Source organism: Equus przewalskii, chromosome X (genome assembly GCF_037783145.1).
Source record: "Equus przewalskii isolate Varuska chromosome X, EquPr2, whole genome shotgun sequence".
Lineage (NCBI taxonomy): Eukaryota > Metazoa > Chordata > Mammalia > Perissodactyla > Equidae > Equus > Equus przewalskii.
The window spans coordinates 55,741,241-55,768,441 of NC_091863.1; the positions used below are offsets into that span (position 1 = coordinate 55,741,241).

Here is a 27,201-nt window from a genome sequence, read left to right on the forward strand (position 1 = left end):
AAGCCCACTCAGAGTGTACCAGGCTTGGAGGGAGGGGTTGAGCAACTATCTGAGGGACTTGAAGAAGGCACCTAGAATCTCAGTTTAATGGTGGGAGTCTATAGCTTTTGCAATTTTCCAGAGAAATCTGAGCTCCCATGTCCTAGGACCCTTCTTAGGTCCTTTCTATTGCCCATAGGCAAAAGGGCACAGATGTGGCCTTAATGAGTCAATTGGACTGGGGCTAGAGAGTGGGTGGGGGTGGCTTTCAGAACTGGTGAAGTGTGTGCCACATGGCCAGGGCAACCCCTTAGACTTGGATGTGCATGTGGCGAGGAGGCTGCAGAAGGGGCTGGATCAGTCTGTCTTCCGGGAATGCCCCCAGGCAGCCCGTGTGTTCAACCTGGCATAGGTTCCTGGGGTCTGAAGGCAATGCAGCTAGGTGCTTGGGCTCCTGAAGAGATAATAGCAGTGGCAGTGGTAGGAATTTGGTGCACAGTCCCCTCCAGTCCTTCCCATTCCTCCCATCACACCCAGCTCCCTCTCAGCTAGCCCCCCACACCCCCCCCATGGGCCTCAGAACTGCTAAACGGATGTCAGATGACGGATGTCAGATCATGCTGTACACCTTTCGACCTCAATGAAAAACATCTCTAGTCGGCCCATCTCTTTGTAAGTAACTTTTATTTTTATTTACAACAGAATTGGTGGCTTTATTCCTCCATCTTTAAGGGACTGTTGGCATCAGCAGCCAGATGGAAAGTCCGCAGTGAAGTCAAACTCATTCTGCCCCAGCCACAGCTCCGGAAGCTCATTGGCTCGGTCCAGTCCCAGCTCTACCACCAGCGACATCAGCACCTCCTCATCCACCGGGTCTGAATCGATGATAGCAGGGCTCTGGGCACCGGTAGAAGGAGAGAGTGACCCCGCCCCTCCCACCTGAGCCCCAAAGCCCCAGTTTTGCAGTGGCCCTGCCTCCCCGGGTTGGCCTGGAGTGGCGGCGGCCATCCCATGATACTGGCTGTTAAGCTTCTGCAGCTGCATACTGGCCAGCAGGTGAGGGGCGGGGTGCAGGTTGAAGGGTGGGGGTTTAGTGGGAGGGGTGGCAGTAGGAGAGCCTATTGGAGATGGAGATCCCGAGGAACTAGTGGGAGCCCCACTGGCCTTGGTTCCATTCGAGGCTACCCCGGGGTAGTGCAGGATGGCCACTGCTTTGCGATCTTTCACCCCCAGGTTAGAGTAGGCCAGAGAGCTCATCTCTTGGTTGGCATCCTAGAAGACAGAGAAAGACACAGCATAGTACCCCTGCTCCTGGCTTGTCCCTCTCCCTTCATCAGGCCCAGAAAGCTCCTACATGCGCCCTCATTTGGGGCTAATGGTGGGGAGGGCAGCAAGAACGCCCCTGGAAAGTTAGGCTCCCAGCTGGAGTATCCTTTTGCTGCCATGGCTCTGAGCCCTGAGCTCAGACCCGCCATCCTAAGTGAGTTCGCTGCCCTCATCTCCCTCCCACGACCCTCTCTTCACCTCACCATTCAAAAAAGGGCATTTCCTTGTCCCTTTTCTCAGCCTCACTTTAACCTTTTCCATGGAGTGGTCTTGTTCCAATTCTGCTTCTCTGCCCCCTTCCCTGCCATTTTTCAACACCCCTAGTGGTTCGATTTGAGCACATTTAGGCAGAAGCTCTTCTCATTCTCCTCAGAGAAAGACCTGCCGTCTCCTCTCTGCTAAAGGACACTAGATACCACCCCGAGGAAGGCCTGCCACATGGCCGCAGACCAGTTCGTCTTTCCACGCTTCAGTGTCTCCATCTGTAAAACAGCAAAAGTTACCTCCTTCACAGGTGAGGTGCCACCCTTGACATCGAGTGCAGGCCTTGACATAGTTGGCATTTCAGAGCCTTGGCAGAAGTTGGATAAACTGGTGGGAGGTGATGCTGCCAGCTGGAGCTGTCGCGCTGTATGTGAGGGAGAAGAGGTAATAAGGCAAATGCTTCATTGACCAAGAAAGCCCCATCGAGCCCGAAGCAGGGCAACTCCACACAGCTACAAGGCAAGGACCGTGACAGGGTTAGACTCAACACCAGACGCCACCTGAGCAGACGGGGAGCTCAAGCCAGAACTTTTGCCTGAGGCAGGAAAGGTGCTTGATTCGGCCAGGTGCTGCCCAGGCAGCCAGCTACCCACATCACCAAGAGGGGACACACGTGACTGCTTCCTCATGCAAGTGATTTCAGAGCCCAAGTGGAGGGGGGGTGGCACTGTTCCTGATTCTGAGAGCAGGTATGGCCCTGAATAAGCAGCGCACTTGTCTCAACGGACCACAGACATGCGGGCTGGAGAGCTGGGGCCTCCACTGGACTGGGAGAAAAGTGGGAAGCAGTCAGGGCAAGGAAGACCTAGAAAGCTAGATGCTGCAACCCAGCGAAGGAATCAGTCCCCAAAGCAAATGTCATGGGGCTCCAAAGCCCTGCCTTGGGCATGGGTGTGAGAGAAGCTGATCAGGGTGGTTTGGGCGCTCTGAGGCAGCCAGAGAGCAGCTAGGGATGTCTCAACTTCCTCCGTGCCTCAAGCCACCTCCAAGTGAGCGCCGGCAGCACTGGGCTTTCCCAGGACACCTGTTGAGCCCAGCCACATCCATTTGTAGAGACAGGTGGGAATAATTCTTCCTGGGGGGAAACTGAGGCACAGAAACTCAATGGCTTTCTCATCAGGTAGCAGTGGTTCTGGGAGCAGGATCTAGCACTCCTATGCCCACACACCTCACCTGCCCGCTGGCCAAATCATCATGCCTGGAATGATTCAGATGGCTCCTGAGGAAATGATTCCCTAGCTCAAGTGCCAAAGGATAAGGGGAAGAGGAGAGGAGAACCCCCCAAACCAGAAAATAAGAAATCTCTGAAAACTCTCAAGTTATTTTCCTAGAAGCTTTTTTTTTTTTTTTAAAGCCCTACACAGTCTAGCCTTCATGATGAATTCGAGATGTAGAATTTCATATTTAAAAATGCCTGTTGGCCCAAAGAATCTTCAGGACCTTAAAGAGTCTCTAGTCTTTCCAGCAAGGCTAGAATTCTCCCCGACACCTCCCTCCCCCCATGTGGTCGTTAAGAATCTGCTCAGACACTTCCAGAAAGTGGCCACTTAACTACCTCTCTTTATCATCTTTGCACCACTTCCTTGTAGGGGAGGGAGGCAAGAAAAACAGAGAAAGGAAGAACGGGGGTAAAAAAAGAAAACATGAGGAAAAAAATCAATTGCTGGGTTGCCACCACTGCTTGATTTGAGCCCTGTTTCTTCTCTGAGAATATTTCAAGCCAGTGATGACAAGATAAGGAGTCTAAGCCATGTCGTCTGTGTCCAAGAGCCCAGCACCTTCAGGATCAAGCAATTTTCATATCCTAAGAAAAATGCCGGGGCGGGGGGGGGGGGGGGCTGCCTATCTTTTCCTGTTTGTATCCAGCCTTCTTTATGCTCCATGGGTACCCGAATGTACAAAAGAAAAAACAGCAGCAGCAATCACAATAACAAAAAGGAACAGAAGGGGGGGCGGGGGGGGGGATAGAGAAAACAAGAAAAAAGTATCTCTGTTCTGATATCAGTTCTTGGGGAAGACCATTTTATCATGTCTCCCCCTTCAGGCTGGGAGCTCCCCTAGGCGGGACCCTGTTTCCATTCAGATCTGTCGCCTCCCATCACTGCCGTCCCCCCAACTCCCGCCCGCCCCGACCCCTGGCCTGGGTCTGTGCTCCGTAGGCGCTCAGTAAGTGTTGTTAAATCTATCTGAAGAGGCAATCGAATTTTGAACGGAATCCCTGCCCCTGCATCCCCGATTTTCTGTCCCCACTCTGCCACCCAGCCCATTCAAAGGCAAAACTTGGCAGCGCAGAAATGTCCCAGCCCGCTCTCCAAGCCGCGAGCTGACCACTGCGAAACGGCTGCCAGAGGCGGCTGGGCAACCTGGAGCAACAAGTGCCTCCTCGCCCGCTGGTGCCTCTCGGCCCCGGGAACTGGGTCCCCGTCCCGCCGCCCGCCCTTCGCCCTTCGCTTCAGACCTCCCAGTGGGCCGGCAGCCCCCTCCCGCCTAGATGGGGGTGGGGAGGGGAGAGGAAGAAGAGAGAAGGGAGAGGCAGGTAGGGGGGCCGCGTCTTTGACCTGTTGGGGGACCAAAAGTTAAAATGGCACCAACCGGATGGCTCCATCTCGATTGCTATTTTCTCACTCAGAAGGAGAAATTTAAAAATCCAAACAGTACTGCGGCTTGGCTTGGACGCGCTCTAACCAGACCAGTCAGTTTCGCCACCTGAAAACTAAAGGCCCGTTGTTTGCGGACAGCTCGGCTGCCCTCCTTGCCGCATCCCAGGTGGAGCCGCCGGAGCTGGGTGCAGCAGGGAGCATCCCTGCACGGTGGGCGCGAGCACCCAGGCCAGCAGGGCCCCGAGCGTCCGTTCCCGCAAGTGCTGCATCAAGAGCCGATCGTAGAGACGGGATGGGCAGGCGGGGAGGGGCGCGGGGTCTCGGCCTCCGCGGCGAGTTTGGGGCCCCGCGGTGTTTCCGCGCGCGAGGGCGCACTCCGGCGCCGGCGGCGGCCACTCCCGCGCCTCACCAACACTTACTGAGCGCCCGCGGAGCAGCCGACGCGGCCGCAGGCTGAGCCTACCCCCTAGCCAAGCCGCCTGTGGTCAGTGCTATCACCCCGCTGCGAGAAGAGAGAGGCTCGGAGAGGTTCGGTAACTTGCCCAAGGTCACAGCGATAGAAAGTGGCGGAGCCGGGATTCGCAGCCAGGTCTGTCTGACTCCAAGTCCGGCGCTCCGCGAGGCTGGGACTCCGTGCGCTGCCCGGCCCCGCTGCCCTCGTTTATAGGGAGAGGGGTGTGTGCGTGGGTGTGCGCGTGTGTGTGGGCGTGCGAGTGGGGGAGAGCAAAGGTCGATTGGGTAGCAGAGGCAAGTTGCCCAAATTCGCTAACTTCCATCCCGCAATTCCGCTGAACTCGGCCCGAAAAGCCCCTCTCGCCTCCAGCCCCCGAAGGAAACCTGAGCTTTGTGCAGCCCCGGAGCCGGAGCGTCCAGATGCGGTCCGGGCGATTAGCAAAGTCGGTGGAAGCCAAGCTGGAGAAAGCGCGGGCGCGGGGAGAAAAGGTGCTGCCTGCCGTCTCCCCGGGAGAAGCGGGCGCTTGGCCCGGCTGGCCGGCAGGCGGGCGCGCTGGCGAGCGAACCGGCTCGCTCGCAGACGGGCGGGCGGCGGCCCCTCTGCCCCCAGCAGAGCAGCCTCCAAACAGAAAACAAGTCCCCCAGAGCCCCTCGGCCCGCCTGGCCGCCGCCCGCGCCCCACGCCCGCTCCGCTGGAGTCCCCGGCCCCGCCGCCCAGCCCAGCGCCCTGCCCGGCGGCCCGGCTTACCTCCGCGAAGCCGCCTGCCCTGGAGAGAGGGAAGCGCGGAGCCCGGTGAGCCGCGGGCGAAGCGGCGGAGCCCCCAGCCCCTGGCACGCACGCCGCCGCCGCGAGCCGGTCGCGCTCAGTGCCACCCGACCCCGGGGCGCCTGGGAAAAGCCCGCACCGCCGCGCCGCGCCGCCGCCGCACCGCACCGTGCCGCGCCAAGCAGCCCCGGCCCGCGCCCGTGCCCGCCCGCCCGCCCGCCCGCAGCTTCGGCGCCTGACTCCGGGGCGGTGGCGGTGGCGGCCACCGCGCTCCCTTCCCGGCGCGGGGGCCCCGGCTCTCAAGCCCCCATTGCTGCCCGGAGAGCCTTGACGCACACGCACACGGCAGCAGGCTGGCCTCGGCTAGGAATCCCAGGAAGGACAGACCCTTTTCCCCCTTTTTCTCTCTCCCCCCAATTTCCACGTCTTTATAACCGGCTTAGGGCATTATTAGCACATGTCCTGGCTCGTGGGCGAGTTGGTGGCAAAATCTGAACTGGATACTCACCGAGGGCCAGAGCGGGTGCCGTGCCTTCCTCAGCCCTCTTCCTCCTCGCCAGGGACGACCCCTCGCCGGCGGGCTGCGGGCGGGCAGCCGGGCGGAGCGGGCCTCCTCTCGGCAGCTCAGCGGTGCCCCTTCTGCAGCTGTGCCGCCGGGAACATTTTATAGCGGCGGCTGGCGTGTGTGGCCCTTTAAAGGCGCTCGAGCTGGTGCAGTCACGGCGGATCGTGTGAAAGCGAAGGGCCGGCCGGGGAACGGAGTCCGAGCGGCCCCGCGGGTCCGGCGGCGCCGGGGACCGGCCGCGGCTCCCGGGGTGGGGCTGGCGGGTCCAGGCCGTGGACTCCGCGAGCCCCGGGCCCCGGCCGACTCGTGGCGCTTCTAAAGCTGGCGGGAGCCCGGGCCCGGGACACGGTCTCTCCCTACCGCCCCGCATGGACTTGCCCAATAAATTCCACTTAGTAATTTCGCTGAGGTGAGGGAGAGCCGTGAGTGTCTGCTTTCTGACCTAAATCTAGCGGGTGGCCGGAGCGGGCTTCAGGGAGTTGGGGGAGAGCTGTGACCCGGAGGAGGGGGACGCACACGGGACGGGGCCGGCGGGGCAGGATTTGGGGTTTCTGCAGGGCTTTCTCAGAGCCCGTCTGCCCCCTTTGGGCTGCACCATCTCCCTTATCGAAGGGCCGAGGCTGGGGGTTTCTTTCCCCTTAAAGTCGCTGGATTCCGGGCAGAGCCTCATGGAGGGCCTGTCCGTCAGCGGTGGCTTCCCTGGAAGGCCTGAGCGGGGGGTGGGTTCGAGGGATTCTCTCTGGTGGTCATCCAGGGCGGAAGGAGGCTGGCGAGATGCGACGCGGAGATGTGCCGCCCTCCCGGACCGTGAGGCCAGGGGCAGCTCACGAGGCTCGCGAAAAGCCAAGAACAGGAGGCAGGGTCCGAGGAGCTTGCCCAGGGGGCTCGCGGGGATTCCTCCTGCCTTCCCACGATGCCAGGTTATTTTGTTGTGGTTATATAATCATTCTCATCTAGCCAGAATAACATTTTGCATTTGGAGCACACCTTTCTCGGGTTGGGATATTATCTTACAAATCTTTATGGGAAAGAGGTCTGCTTCTTCTTCATCTCAGTTCCTGTTCCTTGTGGCCAACAAACTCCCATCTCACCCCTTACAGGAAGGCCACCAGGATTACTCCTCTACCAAACTCCCTTTTTTGGCCCCTTTCGGAAGAACTACTCAGTTTACACTGTTTATAAAACATGCTCTTTAAAAAAAGTCCTGATGTTAAGGAAAAGGGGTGGGGGATGTCATGAAGTCATTTTCACTATATATGTGTTCTGTCTTCCTAATTGGATTTGAAGACATAAAGGTCTTTTTTTTCTTTTTCTTCCTTTCGTTCTTTCATTCTTTCCTTTTTCCTTTTCCTTTTCTTTTTTTAGTATCTTCAAGTGCCCTGCATTTGCTCTTTGAACAAAGTTCTGTTTGTTGACGGGCTGACGGGCTTACTGACATAAACATGGAGAGCAAATGGAGGGACGGATCAAGGCCCTTCTTTGACACTTGGAGGAAGCTGGGGCGAATGCTCCGGACGCCAGGTAAATCCATTCCCCAGCGCCAAAAGCTGCCTTGAGCGTCGCCATTCCTTCCCCCCACCCTACTCCAACACAAACCCCGGTAACAACCACACGCCACACACCATGGCTGCACTTTCTCACTTTGCCCAAAGCCCGTGGGTCGTGCCCAGTTTCCCTCTGATAAAAGGCGGCATCAGTCGGGACCCTAAAACTGCACAGAGTTTGCACGTGAAATACACTCTCGAGCCATCTTGGTGTTTGCGGGAGATGAGCGACCCTAGGCTTTCATATTGTGTTGCTAATTTGGACCTCCGACCTTCCCTCCCTCTCCGCCCCCGCTCAGGAGCGGGTCTGGAAACGGCAGCATCTCCGCTGCAGGCTCCGGATCCGGGAGGTGGCGGATCCGCCCTCCATCTATTGGATGGCTCCCAGGCCAATTGTTAGAAAGAGGCATATGTTCATCTCGGCTTCTGGAGTGTCTCCGGAGCAGTTGCTCCACAGCCAGCCCCCTCCCCCATCCGGACCATTGAAGGGCAGAAAAAGGAGCGCCCTCCGCCACGTTTCTCTGTGCCCACATGCCAGAAAGGGTCTCCCCACTAGTGACTTCCTGTCGTCTCCACTGTACACCTCCTTGGGAGCAGGAAAGAGAGAGGCTTCAAGCACTCAGCTTTGGAGCACAAAAGCCACCCCTTTCCTTTTGGGGGAGATGAGAGAGGAGGTTAGTTGCAGAGGCAGAGAGAGCAAAGGAGACATTTGCATTTCTCTGCAAATATGCCCTGGATCACTGACTTCCCAGTTGGCTCCAGCCGAGCTCAGAGTTCTCCGCTGAACTCTTATCTCTAACTTCGTAACTAGACCGCGGGCTCACCAAGCAAGGAGGGAACAGGGGTGGTCACTCAGCAAGAACATTCTGTGCACCAGTATTGGGCCTGGCATGTTCCCATCCATCATCTCATTTAATTTCCACGACAGCCCTGTGAGGTAGGGTTTACCAAAGGTGAAATGGAGTCCCAGAGATTTGCCCAAGTTCACACAGCCAGGAGGCCTGGTGTTTGAATCCGGGTCAGGCTGACTGCAGTCCTTACTCTCACCCCTACACCTCGCTGCCTGGGAGGGTAAGGAGGCCCTCTAGACAGGTGGTCAAGCGTCGGGGTTCAGGGGTCAGTCCGCCTGCCTGTGTTTAAATCCCTACTTTGCCCTTTACTAGCTGTACGATCTTAGGCCAAGTGGCTCCATTCTTTGAGCCTCAGTTTTCTCATCTGTTAAACGGGGATAATAAGGGTAGCGGCTCTGGGGTTGTTGCAAGGATGGAAGGAGAAGCTTAGCCTGGTTGGTGCTGTTGTGTAGCAAGCGGTCAGCAAATGCTGTGATTGCGCCTTCTGGCTCTTTTCCTTTTGCCTCCCAGCCGTGCCTCAGCTCACATGCTTCAGGTTCAATAATACTTGCTGACTGATTAATTTAAAGACCGGGCTGAGAAGGGATGAAGGAGGTTTATAAACTCAGGAAGGGGAGGGAGAGGAAAATGCAGATTTGTTCTCAAAACCCCACCCTCCAGGACCAAGGGTTGCCTGAGCCATGTGACAGGAGTAAATTACAGACCAGTAAAAGATGATCACTTTTTACAGGACAGCCCACAAACATACAGAGTGGTCTCCAGAAACATATACTCAATATGTGTGTAGAAAAGTTAAAAAGCACAAAACTGTTCCAGAATGTTTGGAGCAGAACTGTTTATAATGGTGAAAACTGGAAAGCCATCGAAATGTCCATGGTAACAGAGTGTCCCTTGGTACCTCGACACTAAAAAAAATCCTGATCTCAAAAACTCTTTTATTCATGGGGAAATGTTCACAACAAAATATTAAATAAAAAAATGCTGGGTACAAAGTTGCATAAATATGATGCCAAGTTGCAAAGGGCACAAAGAGTAGAAAATTAAATACTCAGTATGTTTCCGAGCCCGTATGAATATGGGCAGTGAAGCGACCGTCAGGAAAACACCGAGCCAACAGCAGTGTCGGTAGGGTGGCAGGATTAGGAGTGATGTTTTTCTTCTTTTCTCCGTGTTATGCAATATGGTTATATTATTCTTATAACTAAATATGTTTGTAGTTAACTGCATAAACAGTATGCTCTCACTTTTGTTAAAGTTATATGTGCATAGGAAAAATATTGGAAGGAAATACACCAAAATTGTTAACAGTGGTTACAATTGAGGTAGTGGGATTATGGATGATATTTTTTTCCTTTATTTTTCTGCAATATGATTATATTATTTTCTTACAATTAAAACAGATTCATAATTTGAAAAATGCATAATCAGTACAATCCCACTTGCGTTAAAGGTATGTATGTAAATTGAAAAAAAGGGAAGAAAATATTTTAAAATATTAACAGTTTTTATATTATGTGATAAAGGATTATGGGTAATTTCCCCTCATCTCTTGATTTTTCTGTAATATGATTTTTATTACTTTTATAATGAAAATAAAATGATACCTACGAATGGCATATATAGTAGGATCCCACTTTTGTTAAAAATGTATATATATGTGCATAGAATAAATCATAGACTACTCCAAAATGTGGTTGTCTCTGGGTGGTGGGGTTATAGGTGATTTTTGTTTTCTCCTTTGTACATGATCTCTTCATTTTCCAAATTTTTTACAGTCACCATGTATTAGTTTTTAATCATGAAAAACTGTAAAAAGCAGTTCGGTACCGAAGTATTTATGGAAAAAAAGGGCACGTCTAGGATTTGCTTTAAAATATTCCAGTGGGGATGGGACTAAAGCGGGTGAGGATAGAGTTGAAGTAAGATGGTAATTATTGAAGATGGGTACATGGGTCTTCATTATAATGTGTACTTGTGTATATGTTTGAAAAGTTCCATAAATATATTTTAAAAAGCATTTTCACATATATTATCCTTTTTAATCTTATGCTAACCCTGTAGGGCTGACTATCTCCATTTTATAGAAACCTGGGGTTCAAAGAGGTGAAGTCAGTTGCCCCAGATCACACAACCAGGAAGCAAGAGAGTGGGCTGACCTGGGGAGCCTCACTCCACACCCAGGGCTCATCACCACATCCCAATTGCTTCTCCTGTTTCATAATTAAAAATAATTAACATTTTGTCTGGTTATAAACGTCATAATTGTTCCCTGCACAGAATTTGGAAATAACAGAAAAGCACCAGGAGGGAAACATAATAACCCAACCGCATCATAGTTAACCCTTTGGTGTCTGGCCATGCAGACTTTATCCCGCTGCCTCTGACTCCAGAGGTAATGGATGGGGCAGACATCTTCTCAGGAAGACTAGTGAGTCCTTCCTAATGGGCTAGTAAGTGAAGCCGCAGCTGTTTGGGGGCCCCTTCATGTGTGGGGGGCTCAGGAGATGGTGGGTCCTAGCCAGGCTCCCCCATTTTCCCCTGCTGCCCCCTTCAGATACTGCAGTCTGGAGCACAGTTCTTGCCTATATCCTTCCTTCCCCCTGACGATCTCAAGGAATAGAAGTCCATTTAGAGAAGTCTGGGTGGCCCTTCTCTGCTTGCTCTATCTGCAGACCCTGCCCAGAAGCCACCTTGGGATCCTGCGAGTCTGCAACCACACTGAGTGTGGCTGTGCCTCCATTTCCCCATCTGGAAGATGCTAGTGAGAATAGCAGACCGGTCGGCCTCTGCCAGGGAGTGATGAGCTAATGTCTGTAGTGCTTTCCAGCCCCTCAGAGCAAGGTGCCGGAGCCTCCCCAGCTCTGCGCCTGCCCCTGCCAGCCCGAGTGAGCGCCTGGGCCTGGCCGCCCGCGGAGGGAGTGGCCACATTCCTCTGCCCCAGGCCAGCGGGCTTGGACAGGCACTAGCTTCTGCTCCTGTGTTAAGAAAAAGGAGAAGGATTGAAAAGAAGAGAAGACAAAGGAGAAGAAGAGAGGAAATAAGATTAGTACTGGGGAAAGGGCCTTGAGAAACAGAAAACTGAGACAAGAGAAGAGTGATAACAGGGCATCCTCGTAGATTGTAGCCTTGGTTTCCTGATGACACAAGGGAGTGGAGGAAGTTTTGGAAAGGGTCAAGAATTGGGTCCAGTTGAATTGATTCCGTACTTGATTTCCTGTTATTTATATGCAATGGGAAAACCACAACTATACAAACAACTCTGGCCACCCAGCCTCTTGTACCCTTGGGAACCGTCTTCATGGCTCTGCCCACTCCAGCCTTTGGGGACGTCATTCTAGTGTATGCCCCTTCTTTGTGCCCCCTTCTAGCATTCAACTTCACAAGAACGCTAGGAAGTCAACACTACCATCTCCGTTTTAGAGAGAGAGGCACTGAGGCACAGAGAGGTGCAATACCAAGCCCAAGATCACACAGCTCGTAAGCAGCAGAGCTGGGATTCACAGCCAGGTCTGACTCACTCCTAAGGCAAACTCTTCCCACTAGGCTACCTGTTCCTCTGTTATGTGTGTCTATGCTTTTCTTTCTTCGAGAATGGATGCTCCACCACACCCACTGCAGTAAATGGTCAGTGTGTGTGGCCAGAATGTATGCGTGGCCCAGATTGAGGGAGAGACCTTGAGAGGGGAGCCCAGTTCTAGGGGTTGTGGCAGGAATCTCTAGGGATGATGTGCATGGGGGGAGAGGGCTGTAGCATGCGGGGTGGCAAAGATGCCTCTGAAAAATATTCCGCAGGGAAGAGCACAGTGTTGTACAAGGCAGGGAGGGAGAGAGATGCTGGGGTAGGAGAGAAAGAGAGGCAGCCAGGCTGGCCAGGCCTTGCGCTCTTCGCTGTTGGGGTGTCAGCGGGGAAGCTGGAGGCCTTGGGAAGGTGTGAGGCTTTGTGGGGGAAGAGAAACTCTGCTTTAAGCGTGTTTAGTTTAAGCTGTTGGCAGAACATCCAAGTGGAAATAGCTTGCACACAGCCAGGAATATAGGGCTGGAAAGAAAGTGTGAGGTTGTGTCAAAAAGAGCAATCGGCAGGATGACTTTTGGCCAAACTGTGGGGGACATTCCCCTGCCTCTCTCCACCGGTGCAGACACACAGAGAGGGGCTTTCTCCTCAGGGCCCTGAGGCTGGGTTTTCACCTCAGTTCTCCCTTCCTCTCCCCTCCCCGGCCCCTCCAGCCCAGCGCAATCATGGACACATGCTTCAAAGCCCTAAAGGGTAGGGTGAGGGGATCTCAGTCCATACGTTTCCCTGTGCCAGGGAGTGACCAGGGCCCCATCTCACTTTGCTAAATACATTTTGGCCAGGCCTCGAGCATACCAGGCCTTCCCTAGTTTCGCTTTAGCTTCTAGAATGTAAACCTTTGGGGTCTTGTTTGCTCTCCCTTTTCTGTCATCCCCCCACTCTGGCCAGTGCAGTGTCTTTCAGCTTACTTCTTCCTTAAGAAGATGAGGCCATTTTAGTCTAGCCTCGCTCCCTGCAGCGTAGGGCTCAAACTGTTCCCCTTACCTGAGCCCTGAGGTGATGTTGCAGCCCCTTAGCCCTCAACCTCATCTCCATGCTGGGAGCCTTTCCTGCGCTCACCTCTCTTGGGCTCTGGGGCCCTGCCCTCCCAGCCTCCCAATCCCATTGCATATGAGGCCTCAAGCTTCCACTGTTCATCCATCCAAGGACCCCAGTTTTCCTCCAATCAGAGCCCCTGCTGGCATGGACAAGAGAGGTCTCCCAGCTTGGACCAGAAGCCCCTATTGCCTCTCTTGGCCCTTAACTCTGGGTCTGGGGTCGGCTCAGACAAACACGGCTGGGTGAACGTGGTTAGGATTCATTTTGCATGTACAACTTGGGGGACTGGAAACATTTCCCCTGATCCCCACAGCCATGACTCTCGTCCCTCTGGGGATCAGCGATGAGAGCTAGAGATGGATCAAGGATCTAGGGTACCTCAGGGGTCAGGGTGCAGACTTTGCTGCCAGCCACGCAGAGAGGCCCACAGGCCCCGTTACCCAAGGCCTCTCTCCTGCCTTGACACAGGGGCGGTGTCCTTCAGCTAGCGTATCCCGTCTCCTTGGGCTAATCACAGAAAGGCTCTTCCTCTGGGAGGCCTGATTAGAAACAGGTGCTGCTCCCTCTGGGCTTTACTCAACCCTCACCCCAGGGTGCACGGCTTTGCAAGAGGAACCAAGCTGACTTGCAGGTGTCCCTGTGTGGGGTGCACACTTGGAGGCCCTGCAGAGACATGAGTCTGCCCTCCACATGACTCGGCTCCTGCAGTGGCCCATCGCCCTGAAGAACACCTCCTCAGAGGAGTTCCAGTCCTACGAGCTCCGATGAAAAATATCAATGGTAACGTTTTCTGAGCACTTATTCAGTGACAGACCCTCAGTGTTCTTAGAGCTCTGTACTTCTCTCATCTAATCCCCACAACAATCTGAGGTGTAAGGCTAATACTATGATTACCTCATCTCTATTTGGCTGATAGGGAAGTTGAGGCACAGAGACGTTAGTCAGCTTGCCAACATTCTACACCCTGTATGTTTTGGGCTGAGGATTCGAACCAAGAAAACTGGCCCCAGGGCCTCTGCTGGTGACCACTGGCCCTCACTACCTTCTAAGCAATGCCCCCGGGACCCTTCTCTTATATGCATATATGTGTGTGTGTGTATATATATATATGTATATATATATATATATATGTACATATATATAAGGGCCTTTCCCATCCATGAGCGAGGTCGATTCTCACACCCCCTGCTCCCCCGATGTGAGGTTGTCACTATTATTATCAGTCCCATGTTACAGATGAAGGAAGGAGGCTCAGAGAGGTGAGGCAACCTTGCTGAGGTCACGTAGCTAGCAAGTGAGGATGCTGGGATTTGGATCCAGTTTTGCCTGGTTTTATCTCCCTTTCCTGCTCTTTAGCTCCCCCCTCCCCTGACAGGCTCTTGCCTTTTCCTCAAAACTGAATGTCAGAGCGGTGGGGACTGGAGAGACGACCTCATCCGAACCTCTCTCACTGTTACAGAGGAGGAAGCTAGCACTGTATTGATACCTGGTTAGTGTCAGGGGAAAAGAGACAGACTGAGCGGAAAGAAATGTATTCAATGGAGAGAGAAAGAAAGAATGAATGAGAGCGAGAGAAAGAGCGAAAGAGTGAGAGAGTGAGTGCCTGGGAAGAAAACAAGGCAAGGAAAAGAAATCAAATGAGAAAGAAACCGGCCCAAAGTGGGGGGAGGCCTAAGTGACTGGCTGTCTGGAAGCAGCGCTGCGCTCGCTGGGGGCGTGTGTTTGTGAAGCAGGGGAGCTGGACTGACAGGTGCGAGGGCCCAACTGCTGCCAGCCAAGAACCGTCCAGGCCCAGCGCCCAACCGGAAGGAAAGCATGGCCCTCGAGAAGGACTTCTCCAGGGGACTTTCGGCTGGGGGATTGCGGGTGGAGCTGCCCTCTCCTGGGCAGGGCAGACCTTCAGCAGGCCTGGGGGGGGGGTGCGGGGGGGGGCGGGGGGTGCAGAAGGTTCCCACAGCCTCTCTTTGCACTTCTCATACATTTTCTTCAAACCTCTTCCTTTGGGAAAAGTGTTACCTTTGGAGTCTCCAATATGGATGATTCCTTGCTATGTTTGAGTCCCAGGCTCTGTGGCCCCGGCCTTGCCCACTCTGAGGGGATGAGTAAACGCCAATTCATGCTACCATCCCAGCTGGAACACAGTCAGGATAGGTAGGGAGGGGATAATGGCTGCCGAGACCCGACCGGTCACCTTCCCAGCCAGCTCGAGGCAAGGCTTAGTGTGATATGGAGAGCATGGGGCTCTGCCATCAGATTGACCTTGGTTCAAGTCTCGAGGCTGCCACTTCCTAGCTGTGTGACCTTGGGTAAGTGACTTTAGCTCACTGGGCCTCAGTTTCCTTAGATGTAGAGTGGGGAAAATAAGAATACCTACCTTATGAGGCTGTGCCAGGGTTGAGTGAGATAACGTCTGTGGCTATAAACTGAAGTGCTATACACATGTGAGTAATTACTCTTCCCTGACTCCTGTTCCCTGCTGCTTGGGGGTTGGAGTCAGCCTTCCAATTCGAGTCCAGTTCCAAGCCTGACTTCACCTCCTTGGCCCTGTTTTCCTCATTGTCACATATGACTGTGTGGGAAGTCGGGCCTCCCGACCCACCGGGGTGGGCTCAGGGCTGGCTGTTACTCCTATGCAGTTGTTCCCTCAGGCCACAAACTCCAGCTGAGCCCCTGCTCCACTCTGCTTTGGTCACCAAGGCCTCAGAGAGGACCAACGTGCCACTTTGGCCTTCAAGGATTTCCCAGTACAGGGGGGAGATCAAAAAGCAGACATTAATAAAATCAACTGGGAGATAGGAGGGGGTGACGTCTGAGCTGAAGGCCAGCATTCACCAGGTGTTGGGGACAGCTTGTGCAAAGGCATTGATGGGAACTAGGAGAACAGCACAGGATGGGTTTGGTGAGGTCACAGGAGCTTGGATGCCACTTTAAGAAATTCAGCCTTGATATTGTGCTCACTGAAGGTGACGCAGGCAGATATACATGGAGCTCAGTACAGCTTGTTACTCAGTAAAGCACGCTCGTTGCCTCGACCTTCTCCATCCACCCTCCACCCCCACCAGCAAGCAATCGAGCCAAGCCCTAAGCTTCCGGGAGAGATCCCAGTTCTCTCTCCTGAACTCGGCCAAATAAGGCACTTGATCCCCTGTCCCCTGTCCCCTCCTCCCCCACCCCAGCTTCTCAAGCTCAGTAAATGGCACCTCTGTTCGCCAGGTTTGTCAGACTAAAGACCTTGCCTTTCTCTTTCTCTCGAAACCCTATGTCCAGCTGATCAGCCAATTCTGTCAGCTCTCTCTTTAAAATACATCCAGGATCCAAACCACTTCTTACCACTTCCACAGCAACTACTCTCGTCCAAGCCACTGCCATCTCTTACCTAGATCACTGCCAGCAGCCTCCTCAGGGGTCTTGTTGCTCTCCTCGTGCCCTGTCCCTTACAGTCTGTTCTCAACACAGCAGCCAGAGGGATCCTGTTCTTCTCTGCTCGGGAGCCTCCAATGGCTCTCCATCCCACCCAGGGCAAAAGTCAAAGTCCTTACAGTGGCCGCTATGACCTGGTCCCTCCTACTTCACCACACTCTCTTCTTCCCCCCTCCCCCTCATTCCCTCAGCTTCTGGTACACTGGCCTCTCTGTTTTTCGGACATGACAAGGCAGTTCCTGTCTCACTTTCTTTGCATTTGCTGTTCCCTCTGCCTGGAACATTCTTGCCAGGATAGTCACATGGCTTGCCACCTCACTGCATTCAAGTCTTTGCTCATGTCACCTCCTCAAATGGGCCTTCCCTGGGCACTCTATCTAAAACAGCAACTCCATCACTCTCAACTCTTACCTTGTTTTATTTTTCTCCTTAGCACTGATCACCACTTGCCATATTACTTTTATTATCTGTCTCCCCAGCTAGAATGCACAACTCCATGAGGGTAGGAACTTTTGTGTTTTGTTCACTTCTGTACTCCCAATGTCTAGAACACTGCTTGGTCCATAGCAGGCCATGATAAATATCTGTTGAATGAAGGAATGGCTGAGCTGGAGAGTCTGGCTTCTGGATGTGGAAGAGAGAAATTGCATGAGAGTCAGAGGGGAGATGGGAGCAGAGATTAGCTAAATGGGCTCAGGAGTGGAATATGAAACAGATTCTGCAGAATATTCCTCAAAGGAGAAAAAGATATGAGTGAAAGCCAGATGGAGGGTGGTAGAGGAGAGCCCAGTAACTCATGGACAGAGAGGGTAGGGTGGGAAGGATGGCAGTTTTTCCCTCCCTCCAGCCTTCCAGGCTGGTAACCGCAGGATCATGCCAGGGAGCTGACAGGCACCTTTGGAGGAGGCAGCCCCATCTGGCAGGAAAACTGCAGGATAGTGAGTGGTGCCACCAGCCCGGCAGAGGAGCACGCCAGAGAGGACTGGAGTGGGCCTTGAGAAATGGTAGTCGTCCCTGCCCGCCCCCTCCCCCCAGTACACAGCTGTGATGTTGGTAGTTTCTCTTCTGCTTGTCTCCATTCACATGCACATATAAACATTATCCCCACTCCCCAGTTCAACCCACGTTCTCACCCTTATTCTGCCTTCCTCTCCGTTTCCAACTAGTGCAAACCCATGCCCTCCATGCCGCTCAGTGTGGTTCCCAGCAGCGTCTTTCAAAAGGCATTTAGGGAACTTTTGGGGGTTGGATACATTGGAACTGCGCTGGATGTCTAGAGCTAGCCTGGGCCCCACGGGAACCAGGAGGATCTTGTAGTCACCACTTTAGCAACTTACAACATCGACTGAGGTCCGACTATGTGCCAGTCAGGAATGCTGACACAGAGAGGTGGGAAAGGTCTCGAGTGAAATGTGAAAGACAGAGAGTTAAATAATAACTTACTGGGGCTGGCCCATGGCGTAGTGGTTAAATTCAGTGCTCTCTGCTTCGGTGGCCCGGGATCACAGCTTTGGGGGTTCAGTTCCTGGGTACGGACCTACACCACTTGTCAGCCATGCTGAGGTGGCAACCCACGTACAAAATAGAGGAAGATTGGCACAGATGTTAGTTCAGGGACAATCTTCCTCAAGCAAGAAAAAAAAGAGGAAGATTGGCAGAGGGTGTTAGCTTAGGGCGAATCTACCTCACCCAAAAAAGAAAATAATAATAATAACTTACTATTGAGCATATAAAACATGTCCAACTTCACTAATAAAATGTCAGAAAAAGATTCAAGCAGTGAGCGATTTTGACCCATTACACGAGTAAAGATGAAGTTCTTGGGAGCAGCCACATTTGTATAAATGTTGGTGGGACTGTGAATTGGGACAATACTTCTGGGGATCAATATCTATCATCTGTTTTCTTTGTTTTTAATGTACATGCCCTTTGACCCAGAAGTTCCACTTCAACAAATTTATCATAAGGTAATAATACAACAAATATGCAAGGGTGTAATCAAGAAGATCTTCATTGTAATGATTTTTTTGAGGCAAAATTCACATAACACAAAATTAACCATTTTAAAATCAATAATTCAGTGACATTTGGTACCTTCATAATGTTGTGCAACACCCACCTGTACCTAGTTTCAAAACATTTTCATTATCTCAAAAGAAAATCCATGCCCATCAAACAGTTATTCCCAACTTCCTCCTCTTCCCAGGCCTAGCAACAACCGGTCTGCTTTCTGTCTTTATCGTTTTGCTTATTCTGGATGTTTCATATAAATGGAATCATTTACTATGTGACTTTTGGTGTCTGGCTTCTTTCACTTAGCATGATGTTTTCAAGTACTGTAATCTATCAGTACTTCATTCCTTTTTATGGCTTAATAATATTCCAGTGTATGCATATAGTACAATTTGTTTATCCATTCATCGTTGATGGATGTTTGAGGTGTTTCTACCTTTTGGCTATTGTGAATAGTGCTGCTATGAACATTCATGTACAAGTATTTGAACATCTGTTTTTAATTCTCTTGGAATATATACCTAGGACTGGAATTGGTGGGTCATATGTTTAACTTGTTGAAAAACTGCCAAACTGTTTTCCACGGCAGCCGCACAGTTTTACATTCCCACAGTAATGTACGAGGGTTCCAATTTATCCATATGCTTGTAGACTCTTCTTATTTTCTGGGATTTTTTTGATTACAGCTATCCAAATAGAAATAAACTGGCGACTCATTGTGATTTTAATTTGAATTTTCCTAATGACTAACAATGTTGAGCATCTTTTCATGTGCTCCTTGTCCGCTTGTATGTCTTCTTTGGAGAAATGTTTAACCAAATTCTTTGCCCAGTTTTAAACTGGGTTGAATGCCTTTTTTTTTTTTGAAGATTGGCACCTGAGCTAACATCTGTTGCCAATCTTCATTTTTTTTTTCTTCTTTTTCTCCCCAAAGCTCCCCAGTACATAGTTGTATATTCCAGTTGTACATCCTTCTGGTTGTGGCATGTGGGATGCTGCCTCAGCATGGCCTGATGAGGGGTCCATGTCCATGCCCAGGATCTGAACTCACGAAACCCTGGGCCGCTGAAGCAGAGCATGCGAACTTAACCACTCGGCCACGGAGCCAGCCTCTGTATGTCTTTTTGCTGAGTTCTTTGTATATTCTGGATACTAAATCCTCATCAGATATATGATTTGCAAATATCGTCTGGCATTCTGTAGGCTATCTTTTAACTTTCTTGATAATGTCTTTCGCAGCACAAAAATTTTTAATTTTGATGAAGTCCAATTTATCTATTTTTCTTTTTGTTGCTTCTGCATTTGGTATCATATCTAAGAATCCATTGCCATACCCAAGGTCATGTAGATTTACCCCACTGTTTTCTTCTAAGAATGTCATGGTTTTAGCTCTTACATTTAGGTCTATGATCCACTTTGAATTGATTTTTGTATATGGTGTGAGGTAGGGGTCCAGCTTTATTCTTTTGTGTGTGGAAATCCAGTTGTCCCAGTTTCTTTGTTGAGAAGATTGTTCTTTTCCTATTGAATGGACCTGACCCCTTTGTGCAAAATTAGTTGGCCGTAGATGTATGGGTTTATTTCTCTGCTCTCGATTCTCTTCCATTGATCTATATGTCTGTGCTTATGCCAGTAACCCATTATTTTGATTACTATAGCTTTGTAGTAGGAAGTGTGAAACATCCAACTTTGTTCTTATTTTCAAGATTGCGTTGGTTGTTCAGGGTCTCTTGAGACTCCATATGAATTTTGAGATGGATTTGTCTATTTCTGCAAAAGTCATCAGAATTGCATTGAATCTGTGGATCAGTCTGGGTAGTATTGACACCGTAGCAAAATTGTCTTCCAATCCATGAACACAAATGTCTTTCCATTTATTTGTGTCTTCTTTAATTTCTGTCAGCAACATTTTATAGTTTTCAGTATATGAGTCTTTTACCTTCTTGGTTAAGTTTATTCCTAAGAATTTATTCTTTTGGATGCCATTGTAAATAGAATTGTTTTCTTAATTTCCTTTTCAGATTGTTCATTGATATGGAAACACAACTGATTTTTTTTTTTTTTGAGGAAGATTAGCCCTGAGCTAACTACTGCCAGTCCTCCTCTTTTTGCTGAGGAAGCCTGGCCCCGAGCTAACATCTGTGCCCATCTTCCTCTACTTTATATGTGGGACGCCTACCACAGCATGGCTTGCCAAGTGGTGCCATGTCCGCACCCGGGATCCGAACCGGTGAACCCTGGGCCGCCGAGAAGTGGAACGTGGAACTTAACTGCTGTGTCACTGGGCCAGCCCCCTGATTTTTGTTTTTTTAACCTTGTACCATGCAACTTTGCTGAATTTGTTTATTAGCTCTACTTGTTTTTTTGTTGTGCAGTGTTTTTATTTGTAAGGAAAAACGAGAAAATTCTGAATGTTCATCATTAGAGGACAGGTTAAACAAATTTTGGAGCATCCACATAATGTGACCACTTTAAGGGATTAGGTGAGCCATACTTTTCGTATGTCTGAAATAGGTCATAATAAAAGATGAATAAGGTAGTTCTTTGTGGATTGATATGCAAAACTGTCCATGGCATATAATGAAGTGAGAAAAATCAGCTTACCAAACAGTATGATTTCATTCATGTAAAGTCAAATGATCATAAACACATAATGCCAGCTCCTTGGGGAGAGGGATTGTCATCTGTTTTGTCCACAGATGTAACCCCAGTGCCTGGCACATTGCATGGTACATAGTAGGTCGTCAATATATATTTATGGAATAAATTTTTAAAAGTCTGGAAAGATAAACACCAAACTGCTAATAGTTTGCTATTAGCAAACTATCGCTGAGGTGTAGGGTTATGAGGGAACCATTATCTGCATTGTTTGAATGTTTTTACCTCAAGTAGATATTGCAAAATAAATAAAAATATTTCCATTAAACACACACACACACACACACACACACACACACACACACACACACACACACACACATTCTCTCTCTCACCAAGTGGTGAGAAGAAAGGCACTGTGGGCAGAGGGAGGAAGGTGCTAGGACTCCATCTGAGGTAAACAGAGGCTTCTCATAGGCAGCCACTTTGGTGCCAAGCCTCAGCAGCCTCATTTCTGTTGTCCCAGCAGCTAGAGCCATCTTTTTAAGATTTTATTTTTCCTTTTTCTCCCCAAAGCCCCCAGGTACATAGTTGTATATTTTGAGTTGTGGATCCTTCTAGTTGTGGCATGTGGGATGCCACCTCAGTGTGGCTCGATCAGCAGTGCCATGTCCCCGCCCAGGATCCGAACAGGAGAAACCCTGGGCCGCCCAAGCGGAGTGCGCAAACTTAACCACTAGGCCACGGGGCCAGGCCCGAGCCATCTTTTTAAAATGTAAATCTGATCAGGCTACTCTGGCTTAAAACTCTTAGATGGCCCCCTTACCTGTAGGATCAAGTCCAGCCTCCTCCACCTGGCACAGGAGGCCCTTTGTGATCTGGCCCCTGCTATTTTACTTCCTGTCACTCACTAATATATATCTCAACTTTTTGTTATGGAAATTTAAAAACACACGAAGGCAGAGAGAATAGTATATTCAACCTCCATGCGTCCATCAAACTGACTTCAACAATGATCAACATTTTTCTAATTTTGTTTCATTTATCTCTACTGACCACCCGCTGCCACACACACATACACTTTTCCCCTTCTGGAATATTTTAAAATAAACTCCAGACATATTATTTCACCTGTAAATACTTCACTTTGTATCTCTAACAGATGAGGACTTAAATAAATACATAATTACCATACCATTACATAACATAATTGTTATTGTGCTTAACAAAATTATCTATCTATCTATATTTTTTTGCTGAGGAAGATTCTCCCTGAGCTAACATCTGTGTCAATCTTCCTCAATTTTTAAGTGGGTCGCTGCCACAGCATGGCTAATGAGTGGTGTAGGCCTGCGTCTGGGATCCGAACATGTGAACGCCGGGCTGCTGAAGTGGAACATGTCAACTTAACCACTAGGCCATGGGGCCAGCCCCTATCAATATTTTTGTGTCTGTGTGTGAGGAAGAGTGTCCCTGAGCTAGCATCTGTGCCAATCTTCCTCTATTTTTTGTATGTGGGATGCTGCCACAGTATGGTATGATGAGCAGTGTATAGGTCCGTGTCTAGCATCCAAACCTGTGGACCCTAGGCCACCAAAGGAGGTTGCACGAACTTAACCACTATGCCACTGGGCTTGCCCTCAATAATTTTTTAACATCACCCAGTCCATGTCCAAATTTCCCCTATTGTCTTAAAAATATCTTTTTACAGTTGGTTTGCTTGAATACTGTGTAATATTCTGTGTTCTGGCAACACTGAACTGCTTGTCACTTCCCTAAATTTCATGTGCCTTTGCCTGGAATGCCTGCCTCTGACACCTGGCCCAACCTTGAGTGCCGTCACCTGCTTGTAGCCTTCATGATCGCCCCAGTCTAGACTTCCTGCCCCTCCTCTGTGTCCCACAATACCCACAGTATGAGGCATTGCTCTGTCTTAGTACATGCTTCCACCATTCCATTGGTATGTACTGAGGATTACAGGAGCCAGGTACCATGCCAGGTACCATGCCAGGCACTGAGGATGCAGCAATGAAACTGCCTAAGTTCCCACTCTCCTAGGGTGTGTGTAGGAATAAATAAAAAATGAATAAGATAATGATACATAGTATTGAAATAAATGGTATTTTGAAATAGAGAGGGCAGGGTGGCTACTTTAGATGGGTGGCCAGGGTATTTTATTGAGGTAGCGACACTGTGGCTGCGAACTGAATGAGAAGGATTTGGTCTGTGGAGGATCTGGGCATTCCAGGCAGAAGGACTAGCACGTGCAGAGACCCTGAGGCGAGGGGCCCCTGTCTTAGAGGGTTCAGTTCATGTCTGTCTTTACCTCTACATCTGTAGATCTCATCCTTTTGGGGATCACAAAAACCCCTTTGAATGTTGAGAATCTGATAATAACTATGGCTCTTTGCCCCAGATGAATGTACAAATGCACAGTCACACGAGTTTGCATACTATTTCCCTAATTCCTGAAGCCAGGAAACCTCTGGAAGACTCCCTGCCCAGACTGGGTTCCCATTCAGCCTAGGAGAAGTATCTAATACTGCTTTCTAGTATGTACTCTACTATGTGTTTCCCTTCATTATCGCTTTGATCCTTCGAAACCTCCCCACGGAGTAGGTTCAGGTATTGTCCCCATTTGACAGATGAGGAGACTAAGGCTCAGAGAGAGAGAGTTACTTGGCCTATGTCACATAGCTAGTGAGTGACAGGGAGGGGACTTCAACAGAGGCAGTCTGAGGCCCAGGTGCATATGTTGCACGCATGCCAAAGCCCTGCTGGGCAGCGTGGGGCCGGCACTGAGCAGGAGACCTGGGGTCTTGTCCTTGGCAGACACAACGGGGGAGGAGCTGCTGGAGCTTTCTGCGTAGGGGCTTAGAGATGTGGAGACCCGCTCCGCCTAGATGGCTGTTTGCTTTCCTTCTTTCTTGTCCTCCCCTTCTTCTTTTTTTGGTTGAATGACAATATTTGATTTTCTTATAAAGTCTTTCTGCTTTAGAAAGAGTCTTTTAAATATAGAATTGGAAATATACTGCTCTTTCTGCGACAGCTCACGGTGAAGGCAGCAGAGGCAGATCCACCCCCCAAAGGGAAACTGGCTTGGGATTTTTCCGTTGGTTTAAAAAAAAAATTATTTATTTACTTTTTTTTGGACCAGGTAAGACATTCACATGGTTCAAAAATCAAAAGGTACAGAAAGGAACATAGTGCAAGTCTCCCTCACTCCCCTGCCACCTGTCACCTGGTTCCCCTGCCTGGAGGCAACTGAGGTGCTCTAGTTTCTTGTGTATCGTTCCAAAGATGTTTTATGCAAATATGGGCATATCCTATATATATATATATATACATATATATATATTCTTTTTTAAATGGTTGTTTTCTTAACCCTTGAGTTGCAGACACAGACTAAACTCTCTGGCCTCTGTGCGTGCCTTGCAGACAGTGGAGGTCAGCGGGGCTCCCGGGATCCCGGGAGCACTGGGTTTCCCTCAGAGGTTGGCCTTTCCAGGCCCGTGTTCATGGCAGGCCCTCCTGCATACAATGCTTTAGACTCTTTTCAGAGTCCTTCCATCTGTGATAGTTCACGCAGCACTCACAAAAGCCCATGAGGTGCAAGAATTATTTGCCCCACTTTATGCTAAGGAAACAGACTCAGAACGTTCGAGTAACTTGCTGAAGTGCACACAACTAATTAATGTTGTCATTGTGTGGTGAGGGCCTGGAGCAGCGTGGCTTGGTCCAGCTTGGACTTTGGAAGCAATAAGAAAGTTGTTTACTCCAAAGTCACAGTTTAAAAATATTTTAGTGGCACTAGGTGTGGGGCAGTGGAAAAAGTAAGGGAACTTGCAGTTCCAACTGGGATTGCCTCCTGGCTCTGCCACTTACAACTAGGCAAGTTACTTCACAGTTTTTAGCCTCAGTTTGCTAATCTATAAAGTGGGGATGATAATACTCGCCCAGCAGGGTGGATAGTGACATACTATAAATGAAAGCAATTTGTAAAATGGGACATATTCCAATGATTGCTTTGCATCATTGTTATGGTTATTATGGCTGGTCCTTGCAGGTACAAAGGCAGCCATTTCCTGAAGGGAAGGCAGGCTCACACTGGGTACAAAGTTGCCTCAGCCTCAAGCCACCTTTAGCTAAAAAGACCCTCTCCAACCCAGTGAATTGTTAATCAGGGGCCCTGCAGCCTGACCGGTCTTCCTGGCCAGCTCAGAACCTCCTGGGTGGTTAGAACAGCCCCAGGGCCTGAGCACAAACTCTCAGTGGGTGTCTTGAATTTACTTTGATCTGTAACTTCCCTGCAGATCAATTCTTTTTTTTCTTAAAGTTTATTTATTTATTTTTCATATTATAAAACTGGAACCGTGCTTACTACAGAAAATTTGGAAAATATTGAAAAGTAGAAAGAACGAAAATTAAACTATCCTTATGCCTTCCTGCTTAATAGAAGCCCACCTCAGTTAATATTTGGGTGTATTTCTTTTCAGTCTTTTTTCCCCCAGGGGCTTATGCTAATTCTTAGCAGAGTACATTTTTTCTACCGCTTTCTTGAGGTATAATTGATATACCGAGAGCTGCACATATTTAATGTGTACAATTTGATGAGTTTAGACTGAGCAGAGCAACTCAATCTGTCTTACTTGTTTTGTGAATGCCATGCCTAAAAATTATTAAAATTATTCCTAGTTCTATCTGATGTTTTCAAGAAGAATCAAATGAAAAGAAATCCTGAAGGCCACTGAGGTGCTGCCCCCTCTCAGGAACAGGCCTGGCCTCTGGGAGGCCCAGCAGGGGTCAGTTCCACAGCCTGCTCTGGGGAGCACCATCTGAGCCCCAGTGGTGGCGAGGAGAAGGTGGCACTGGCGGCCCAGCGGGAAAAGGTGCCTTTTCACTCGGGTCCATTCCCCTTGAAAGGAAAATGGAGCGCTAGTATTCACCACTTTACCACTCGGTTGGTGCTCGGGGCTGAGGCCTTCACAGGAATTTGGGTGATGACTTTATGGGTGGGTCACCTAGAAAGGACTGGGATAGGGGAGCCGAAACCGGACTAAGCAGGCTTTGAGATGACAAACCTTGGCGGGTGGTCTCTTGTAGGCTGGGGATTCAGAGTTCCCATTTGCCTTCTTTGGCCTCCCCCCACCCCCAACTGCCTCATTCAGCACCTCCCCCCTCTTCTATTTTTTTCATCCCCCTTCTTTTTGGTATAAGTAAGACTGCCCTTAAGCCGAGAGTGTATAATTAGAATAGTGGGCATTTGAAGTGACTGGTATTCCTAGCCAACCAGGCGCCCTGATGCTGTTTAATAAAAGCTTGGCTATTCCCATCTCGGGACACTGGTTCAAGGCTTTTTCCACTCCCTTCTGCGGAATGCCCTCCCCACCCCCCTAGAGGCCTGGGGAAATACAACTCACCCTACAAGGCCTGGCTCAAATATCACCCCCTTTGAAATGCTCTACGATGCCGCCCTGGCGGGGCGACTTGCTCTCTCCTCAGTGCTCCCACAGCTCTGGATTCATGTGGGTGACAGAACACAAAATAAGTTGGGATCTGGTTCTTTCCCTCCTCCCTTGCCTTGTCTGGGAGTTCCTAGACAGCCAGGATGGGGCCGTGTCTGTCTCCTATCCCAGTGCCAGTAGTTGGAAGAACTTCATAAACATTTGGTGAATCAAATTACGAAATCATGACGTTTGGCTGCCCCTTCTGCTTTCTCATCTCTCATTACCCTCATCCGCATTTTGCCATCTTGCCTTCTCCCCCGAGGTTACAGTAACACCAACGCATCACAACGGAAATCCCATTTTCATCAAGTGCGCTGACTGTCTACACTTGACTGGGAAGTATCCTCTCCACTCATCAAAATGCCCCTCTTTGATCTGCCTTGCCAGCTGCCCTTCTCCTCCCTGAACTGCTCCTCAGGCAGGGATAGCCCCTCCCCGGGTGCCAGCAAGACCTACTCCATGGTTGCAGTGTCTGTATTCCCGTGAGCGCCCAGGACAGTCCCCAGCACAGGACAGAGCTTGGCCTTCTGTCCCCAGGACTTAGTGGGGACACAGTAGTTCCTCAGTGGGCTCCAGCACTCAGAGTCAGCCTCCCAGCCTGGGCCAGAGCGAACATAGAAGCAGCAGGGTTATTCTTGATGCTTCAGTGAGAGGAAATGTGTCAGAACTGTGTGTGGCACTTTAGAATGACAATGGGACAAAGAGG

The 27,201-nt window shown here is 50.2% G+C and overlaps 1 protein-coding gene and 1 long non-coding RNA gene across 14 annotated transcripts; one reads left to right on the forward strand and one right to left on the reverse strand.

Moving 5' to 3' along the window:
- Positions 1–644: 644 nt before the first annotated feature.
- On the reverse strand, positions 645–16,475 carry CITED1 (Cbp/p300 interacting transactivator with Glu/Asp rich carboxy-terminal domain 1). 12 transcript variants are annotated; one of them, XM_070605748.1, is made up of 6 exons: positions 5,731–5,838; positions 5,371–5,389; positions 5,007–5,081; positions 4,162–4,282; positions 1,809–1,933; positions 645–1,251 (listed from the first exon to the last, which is right to left on the reverse strand). In XM_070605748.1, the coding sequence occupies exons 4-6, from the start codon at positions 4,172–4,174 to the stop codon at positions 724–726; spliced, it is 666 nt and encodes a 221-aa protein (XP_070461849.1). In that variant the 5' UTR covers positions 4,175–4,282; positions 5,007–5,081; positions 5,371–5,389; positions 5,731–5,838; the 3' UTR covers positions 645–723. The 12 variants fall into 12 exon arrangements, with proteins under 12 accessions (XP_070461849.1, XP_070461848.1, XP_070461846.1 ...); XM_070605747.1 differs by lacking the exons at positions 5,007–5,081; positions 5,731–5,838 and adding an exon at positions 5,897–5,997; XM_070605745.1 differs by lacking the exon at positions 5,007–5,081.
- Positions 6,224–10,365, forward strand: LOC103545554 (uncharacterized). Of its 2 annotated transcripts, XR_011536129.1 has the most exons (4): positions 6,224–6,362; positions 6,708–6,873; positions 7,319–7,474; positions 7,797–10,365. It is a non-coding gene; the product is annotated as an uncharacterized lncRNA (long non-coding RNA). The 2 variants fall into 2 exon arrangements; XR_011536130.1 differs by lacking the exon at positions 6,708–6,873 and having other exon boundaries at positions 6,225–6,362.
- Positions 16,476–27,201: the final 10,726 nt, after the last annotated feature.

What these genes read in the sequence shown, in the direction of transcription:
- CITED1 (XM_070605742.1), bottom strand. Translation starts at nt 6,323, where the DNA reads ATGCGGGGCGGTAGGGAGAGACCGTGTCCCGGGCCCGGGCTCCCGCCA. An exon ending in GGCACCCGCTCTGGCCCTCG is followed by an intron (nt 1,934 to 5,896) that starts GTGAGTATCCAG and finishes CCTCACATACAG; the next exon opens with CGCGACAGCTCCAGCTGGCA. An exon ending in GCACCTCACCTGTGAAGGAG is followed by an intron (nt 1,252 to 1,808) that starts GTAACTTTTGCT and finishes TCTGTCTTCTAG; the next exon opens with GATGCCAACCAAGAGATGAG.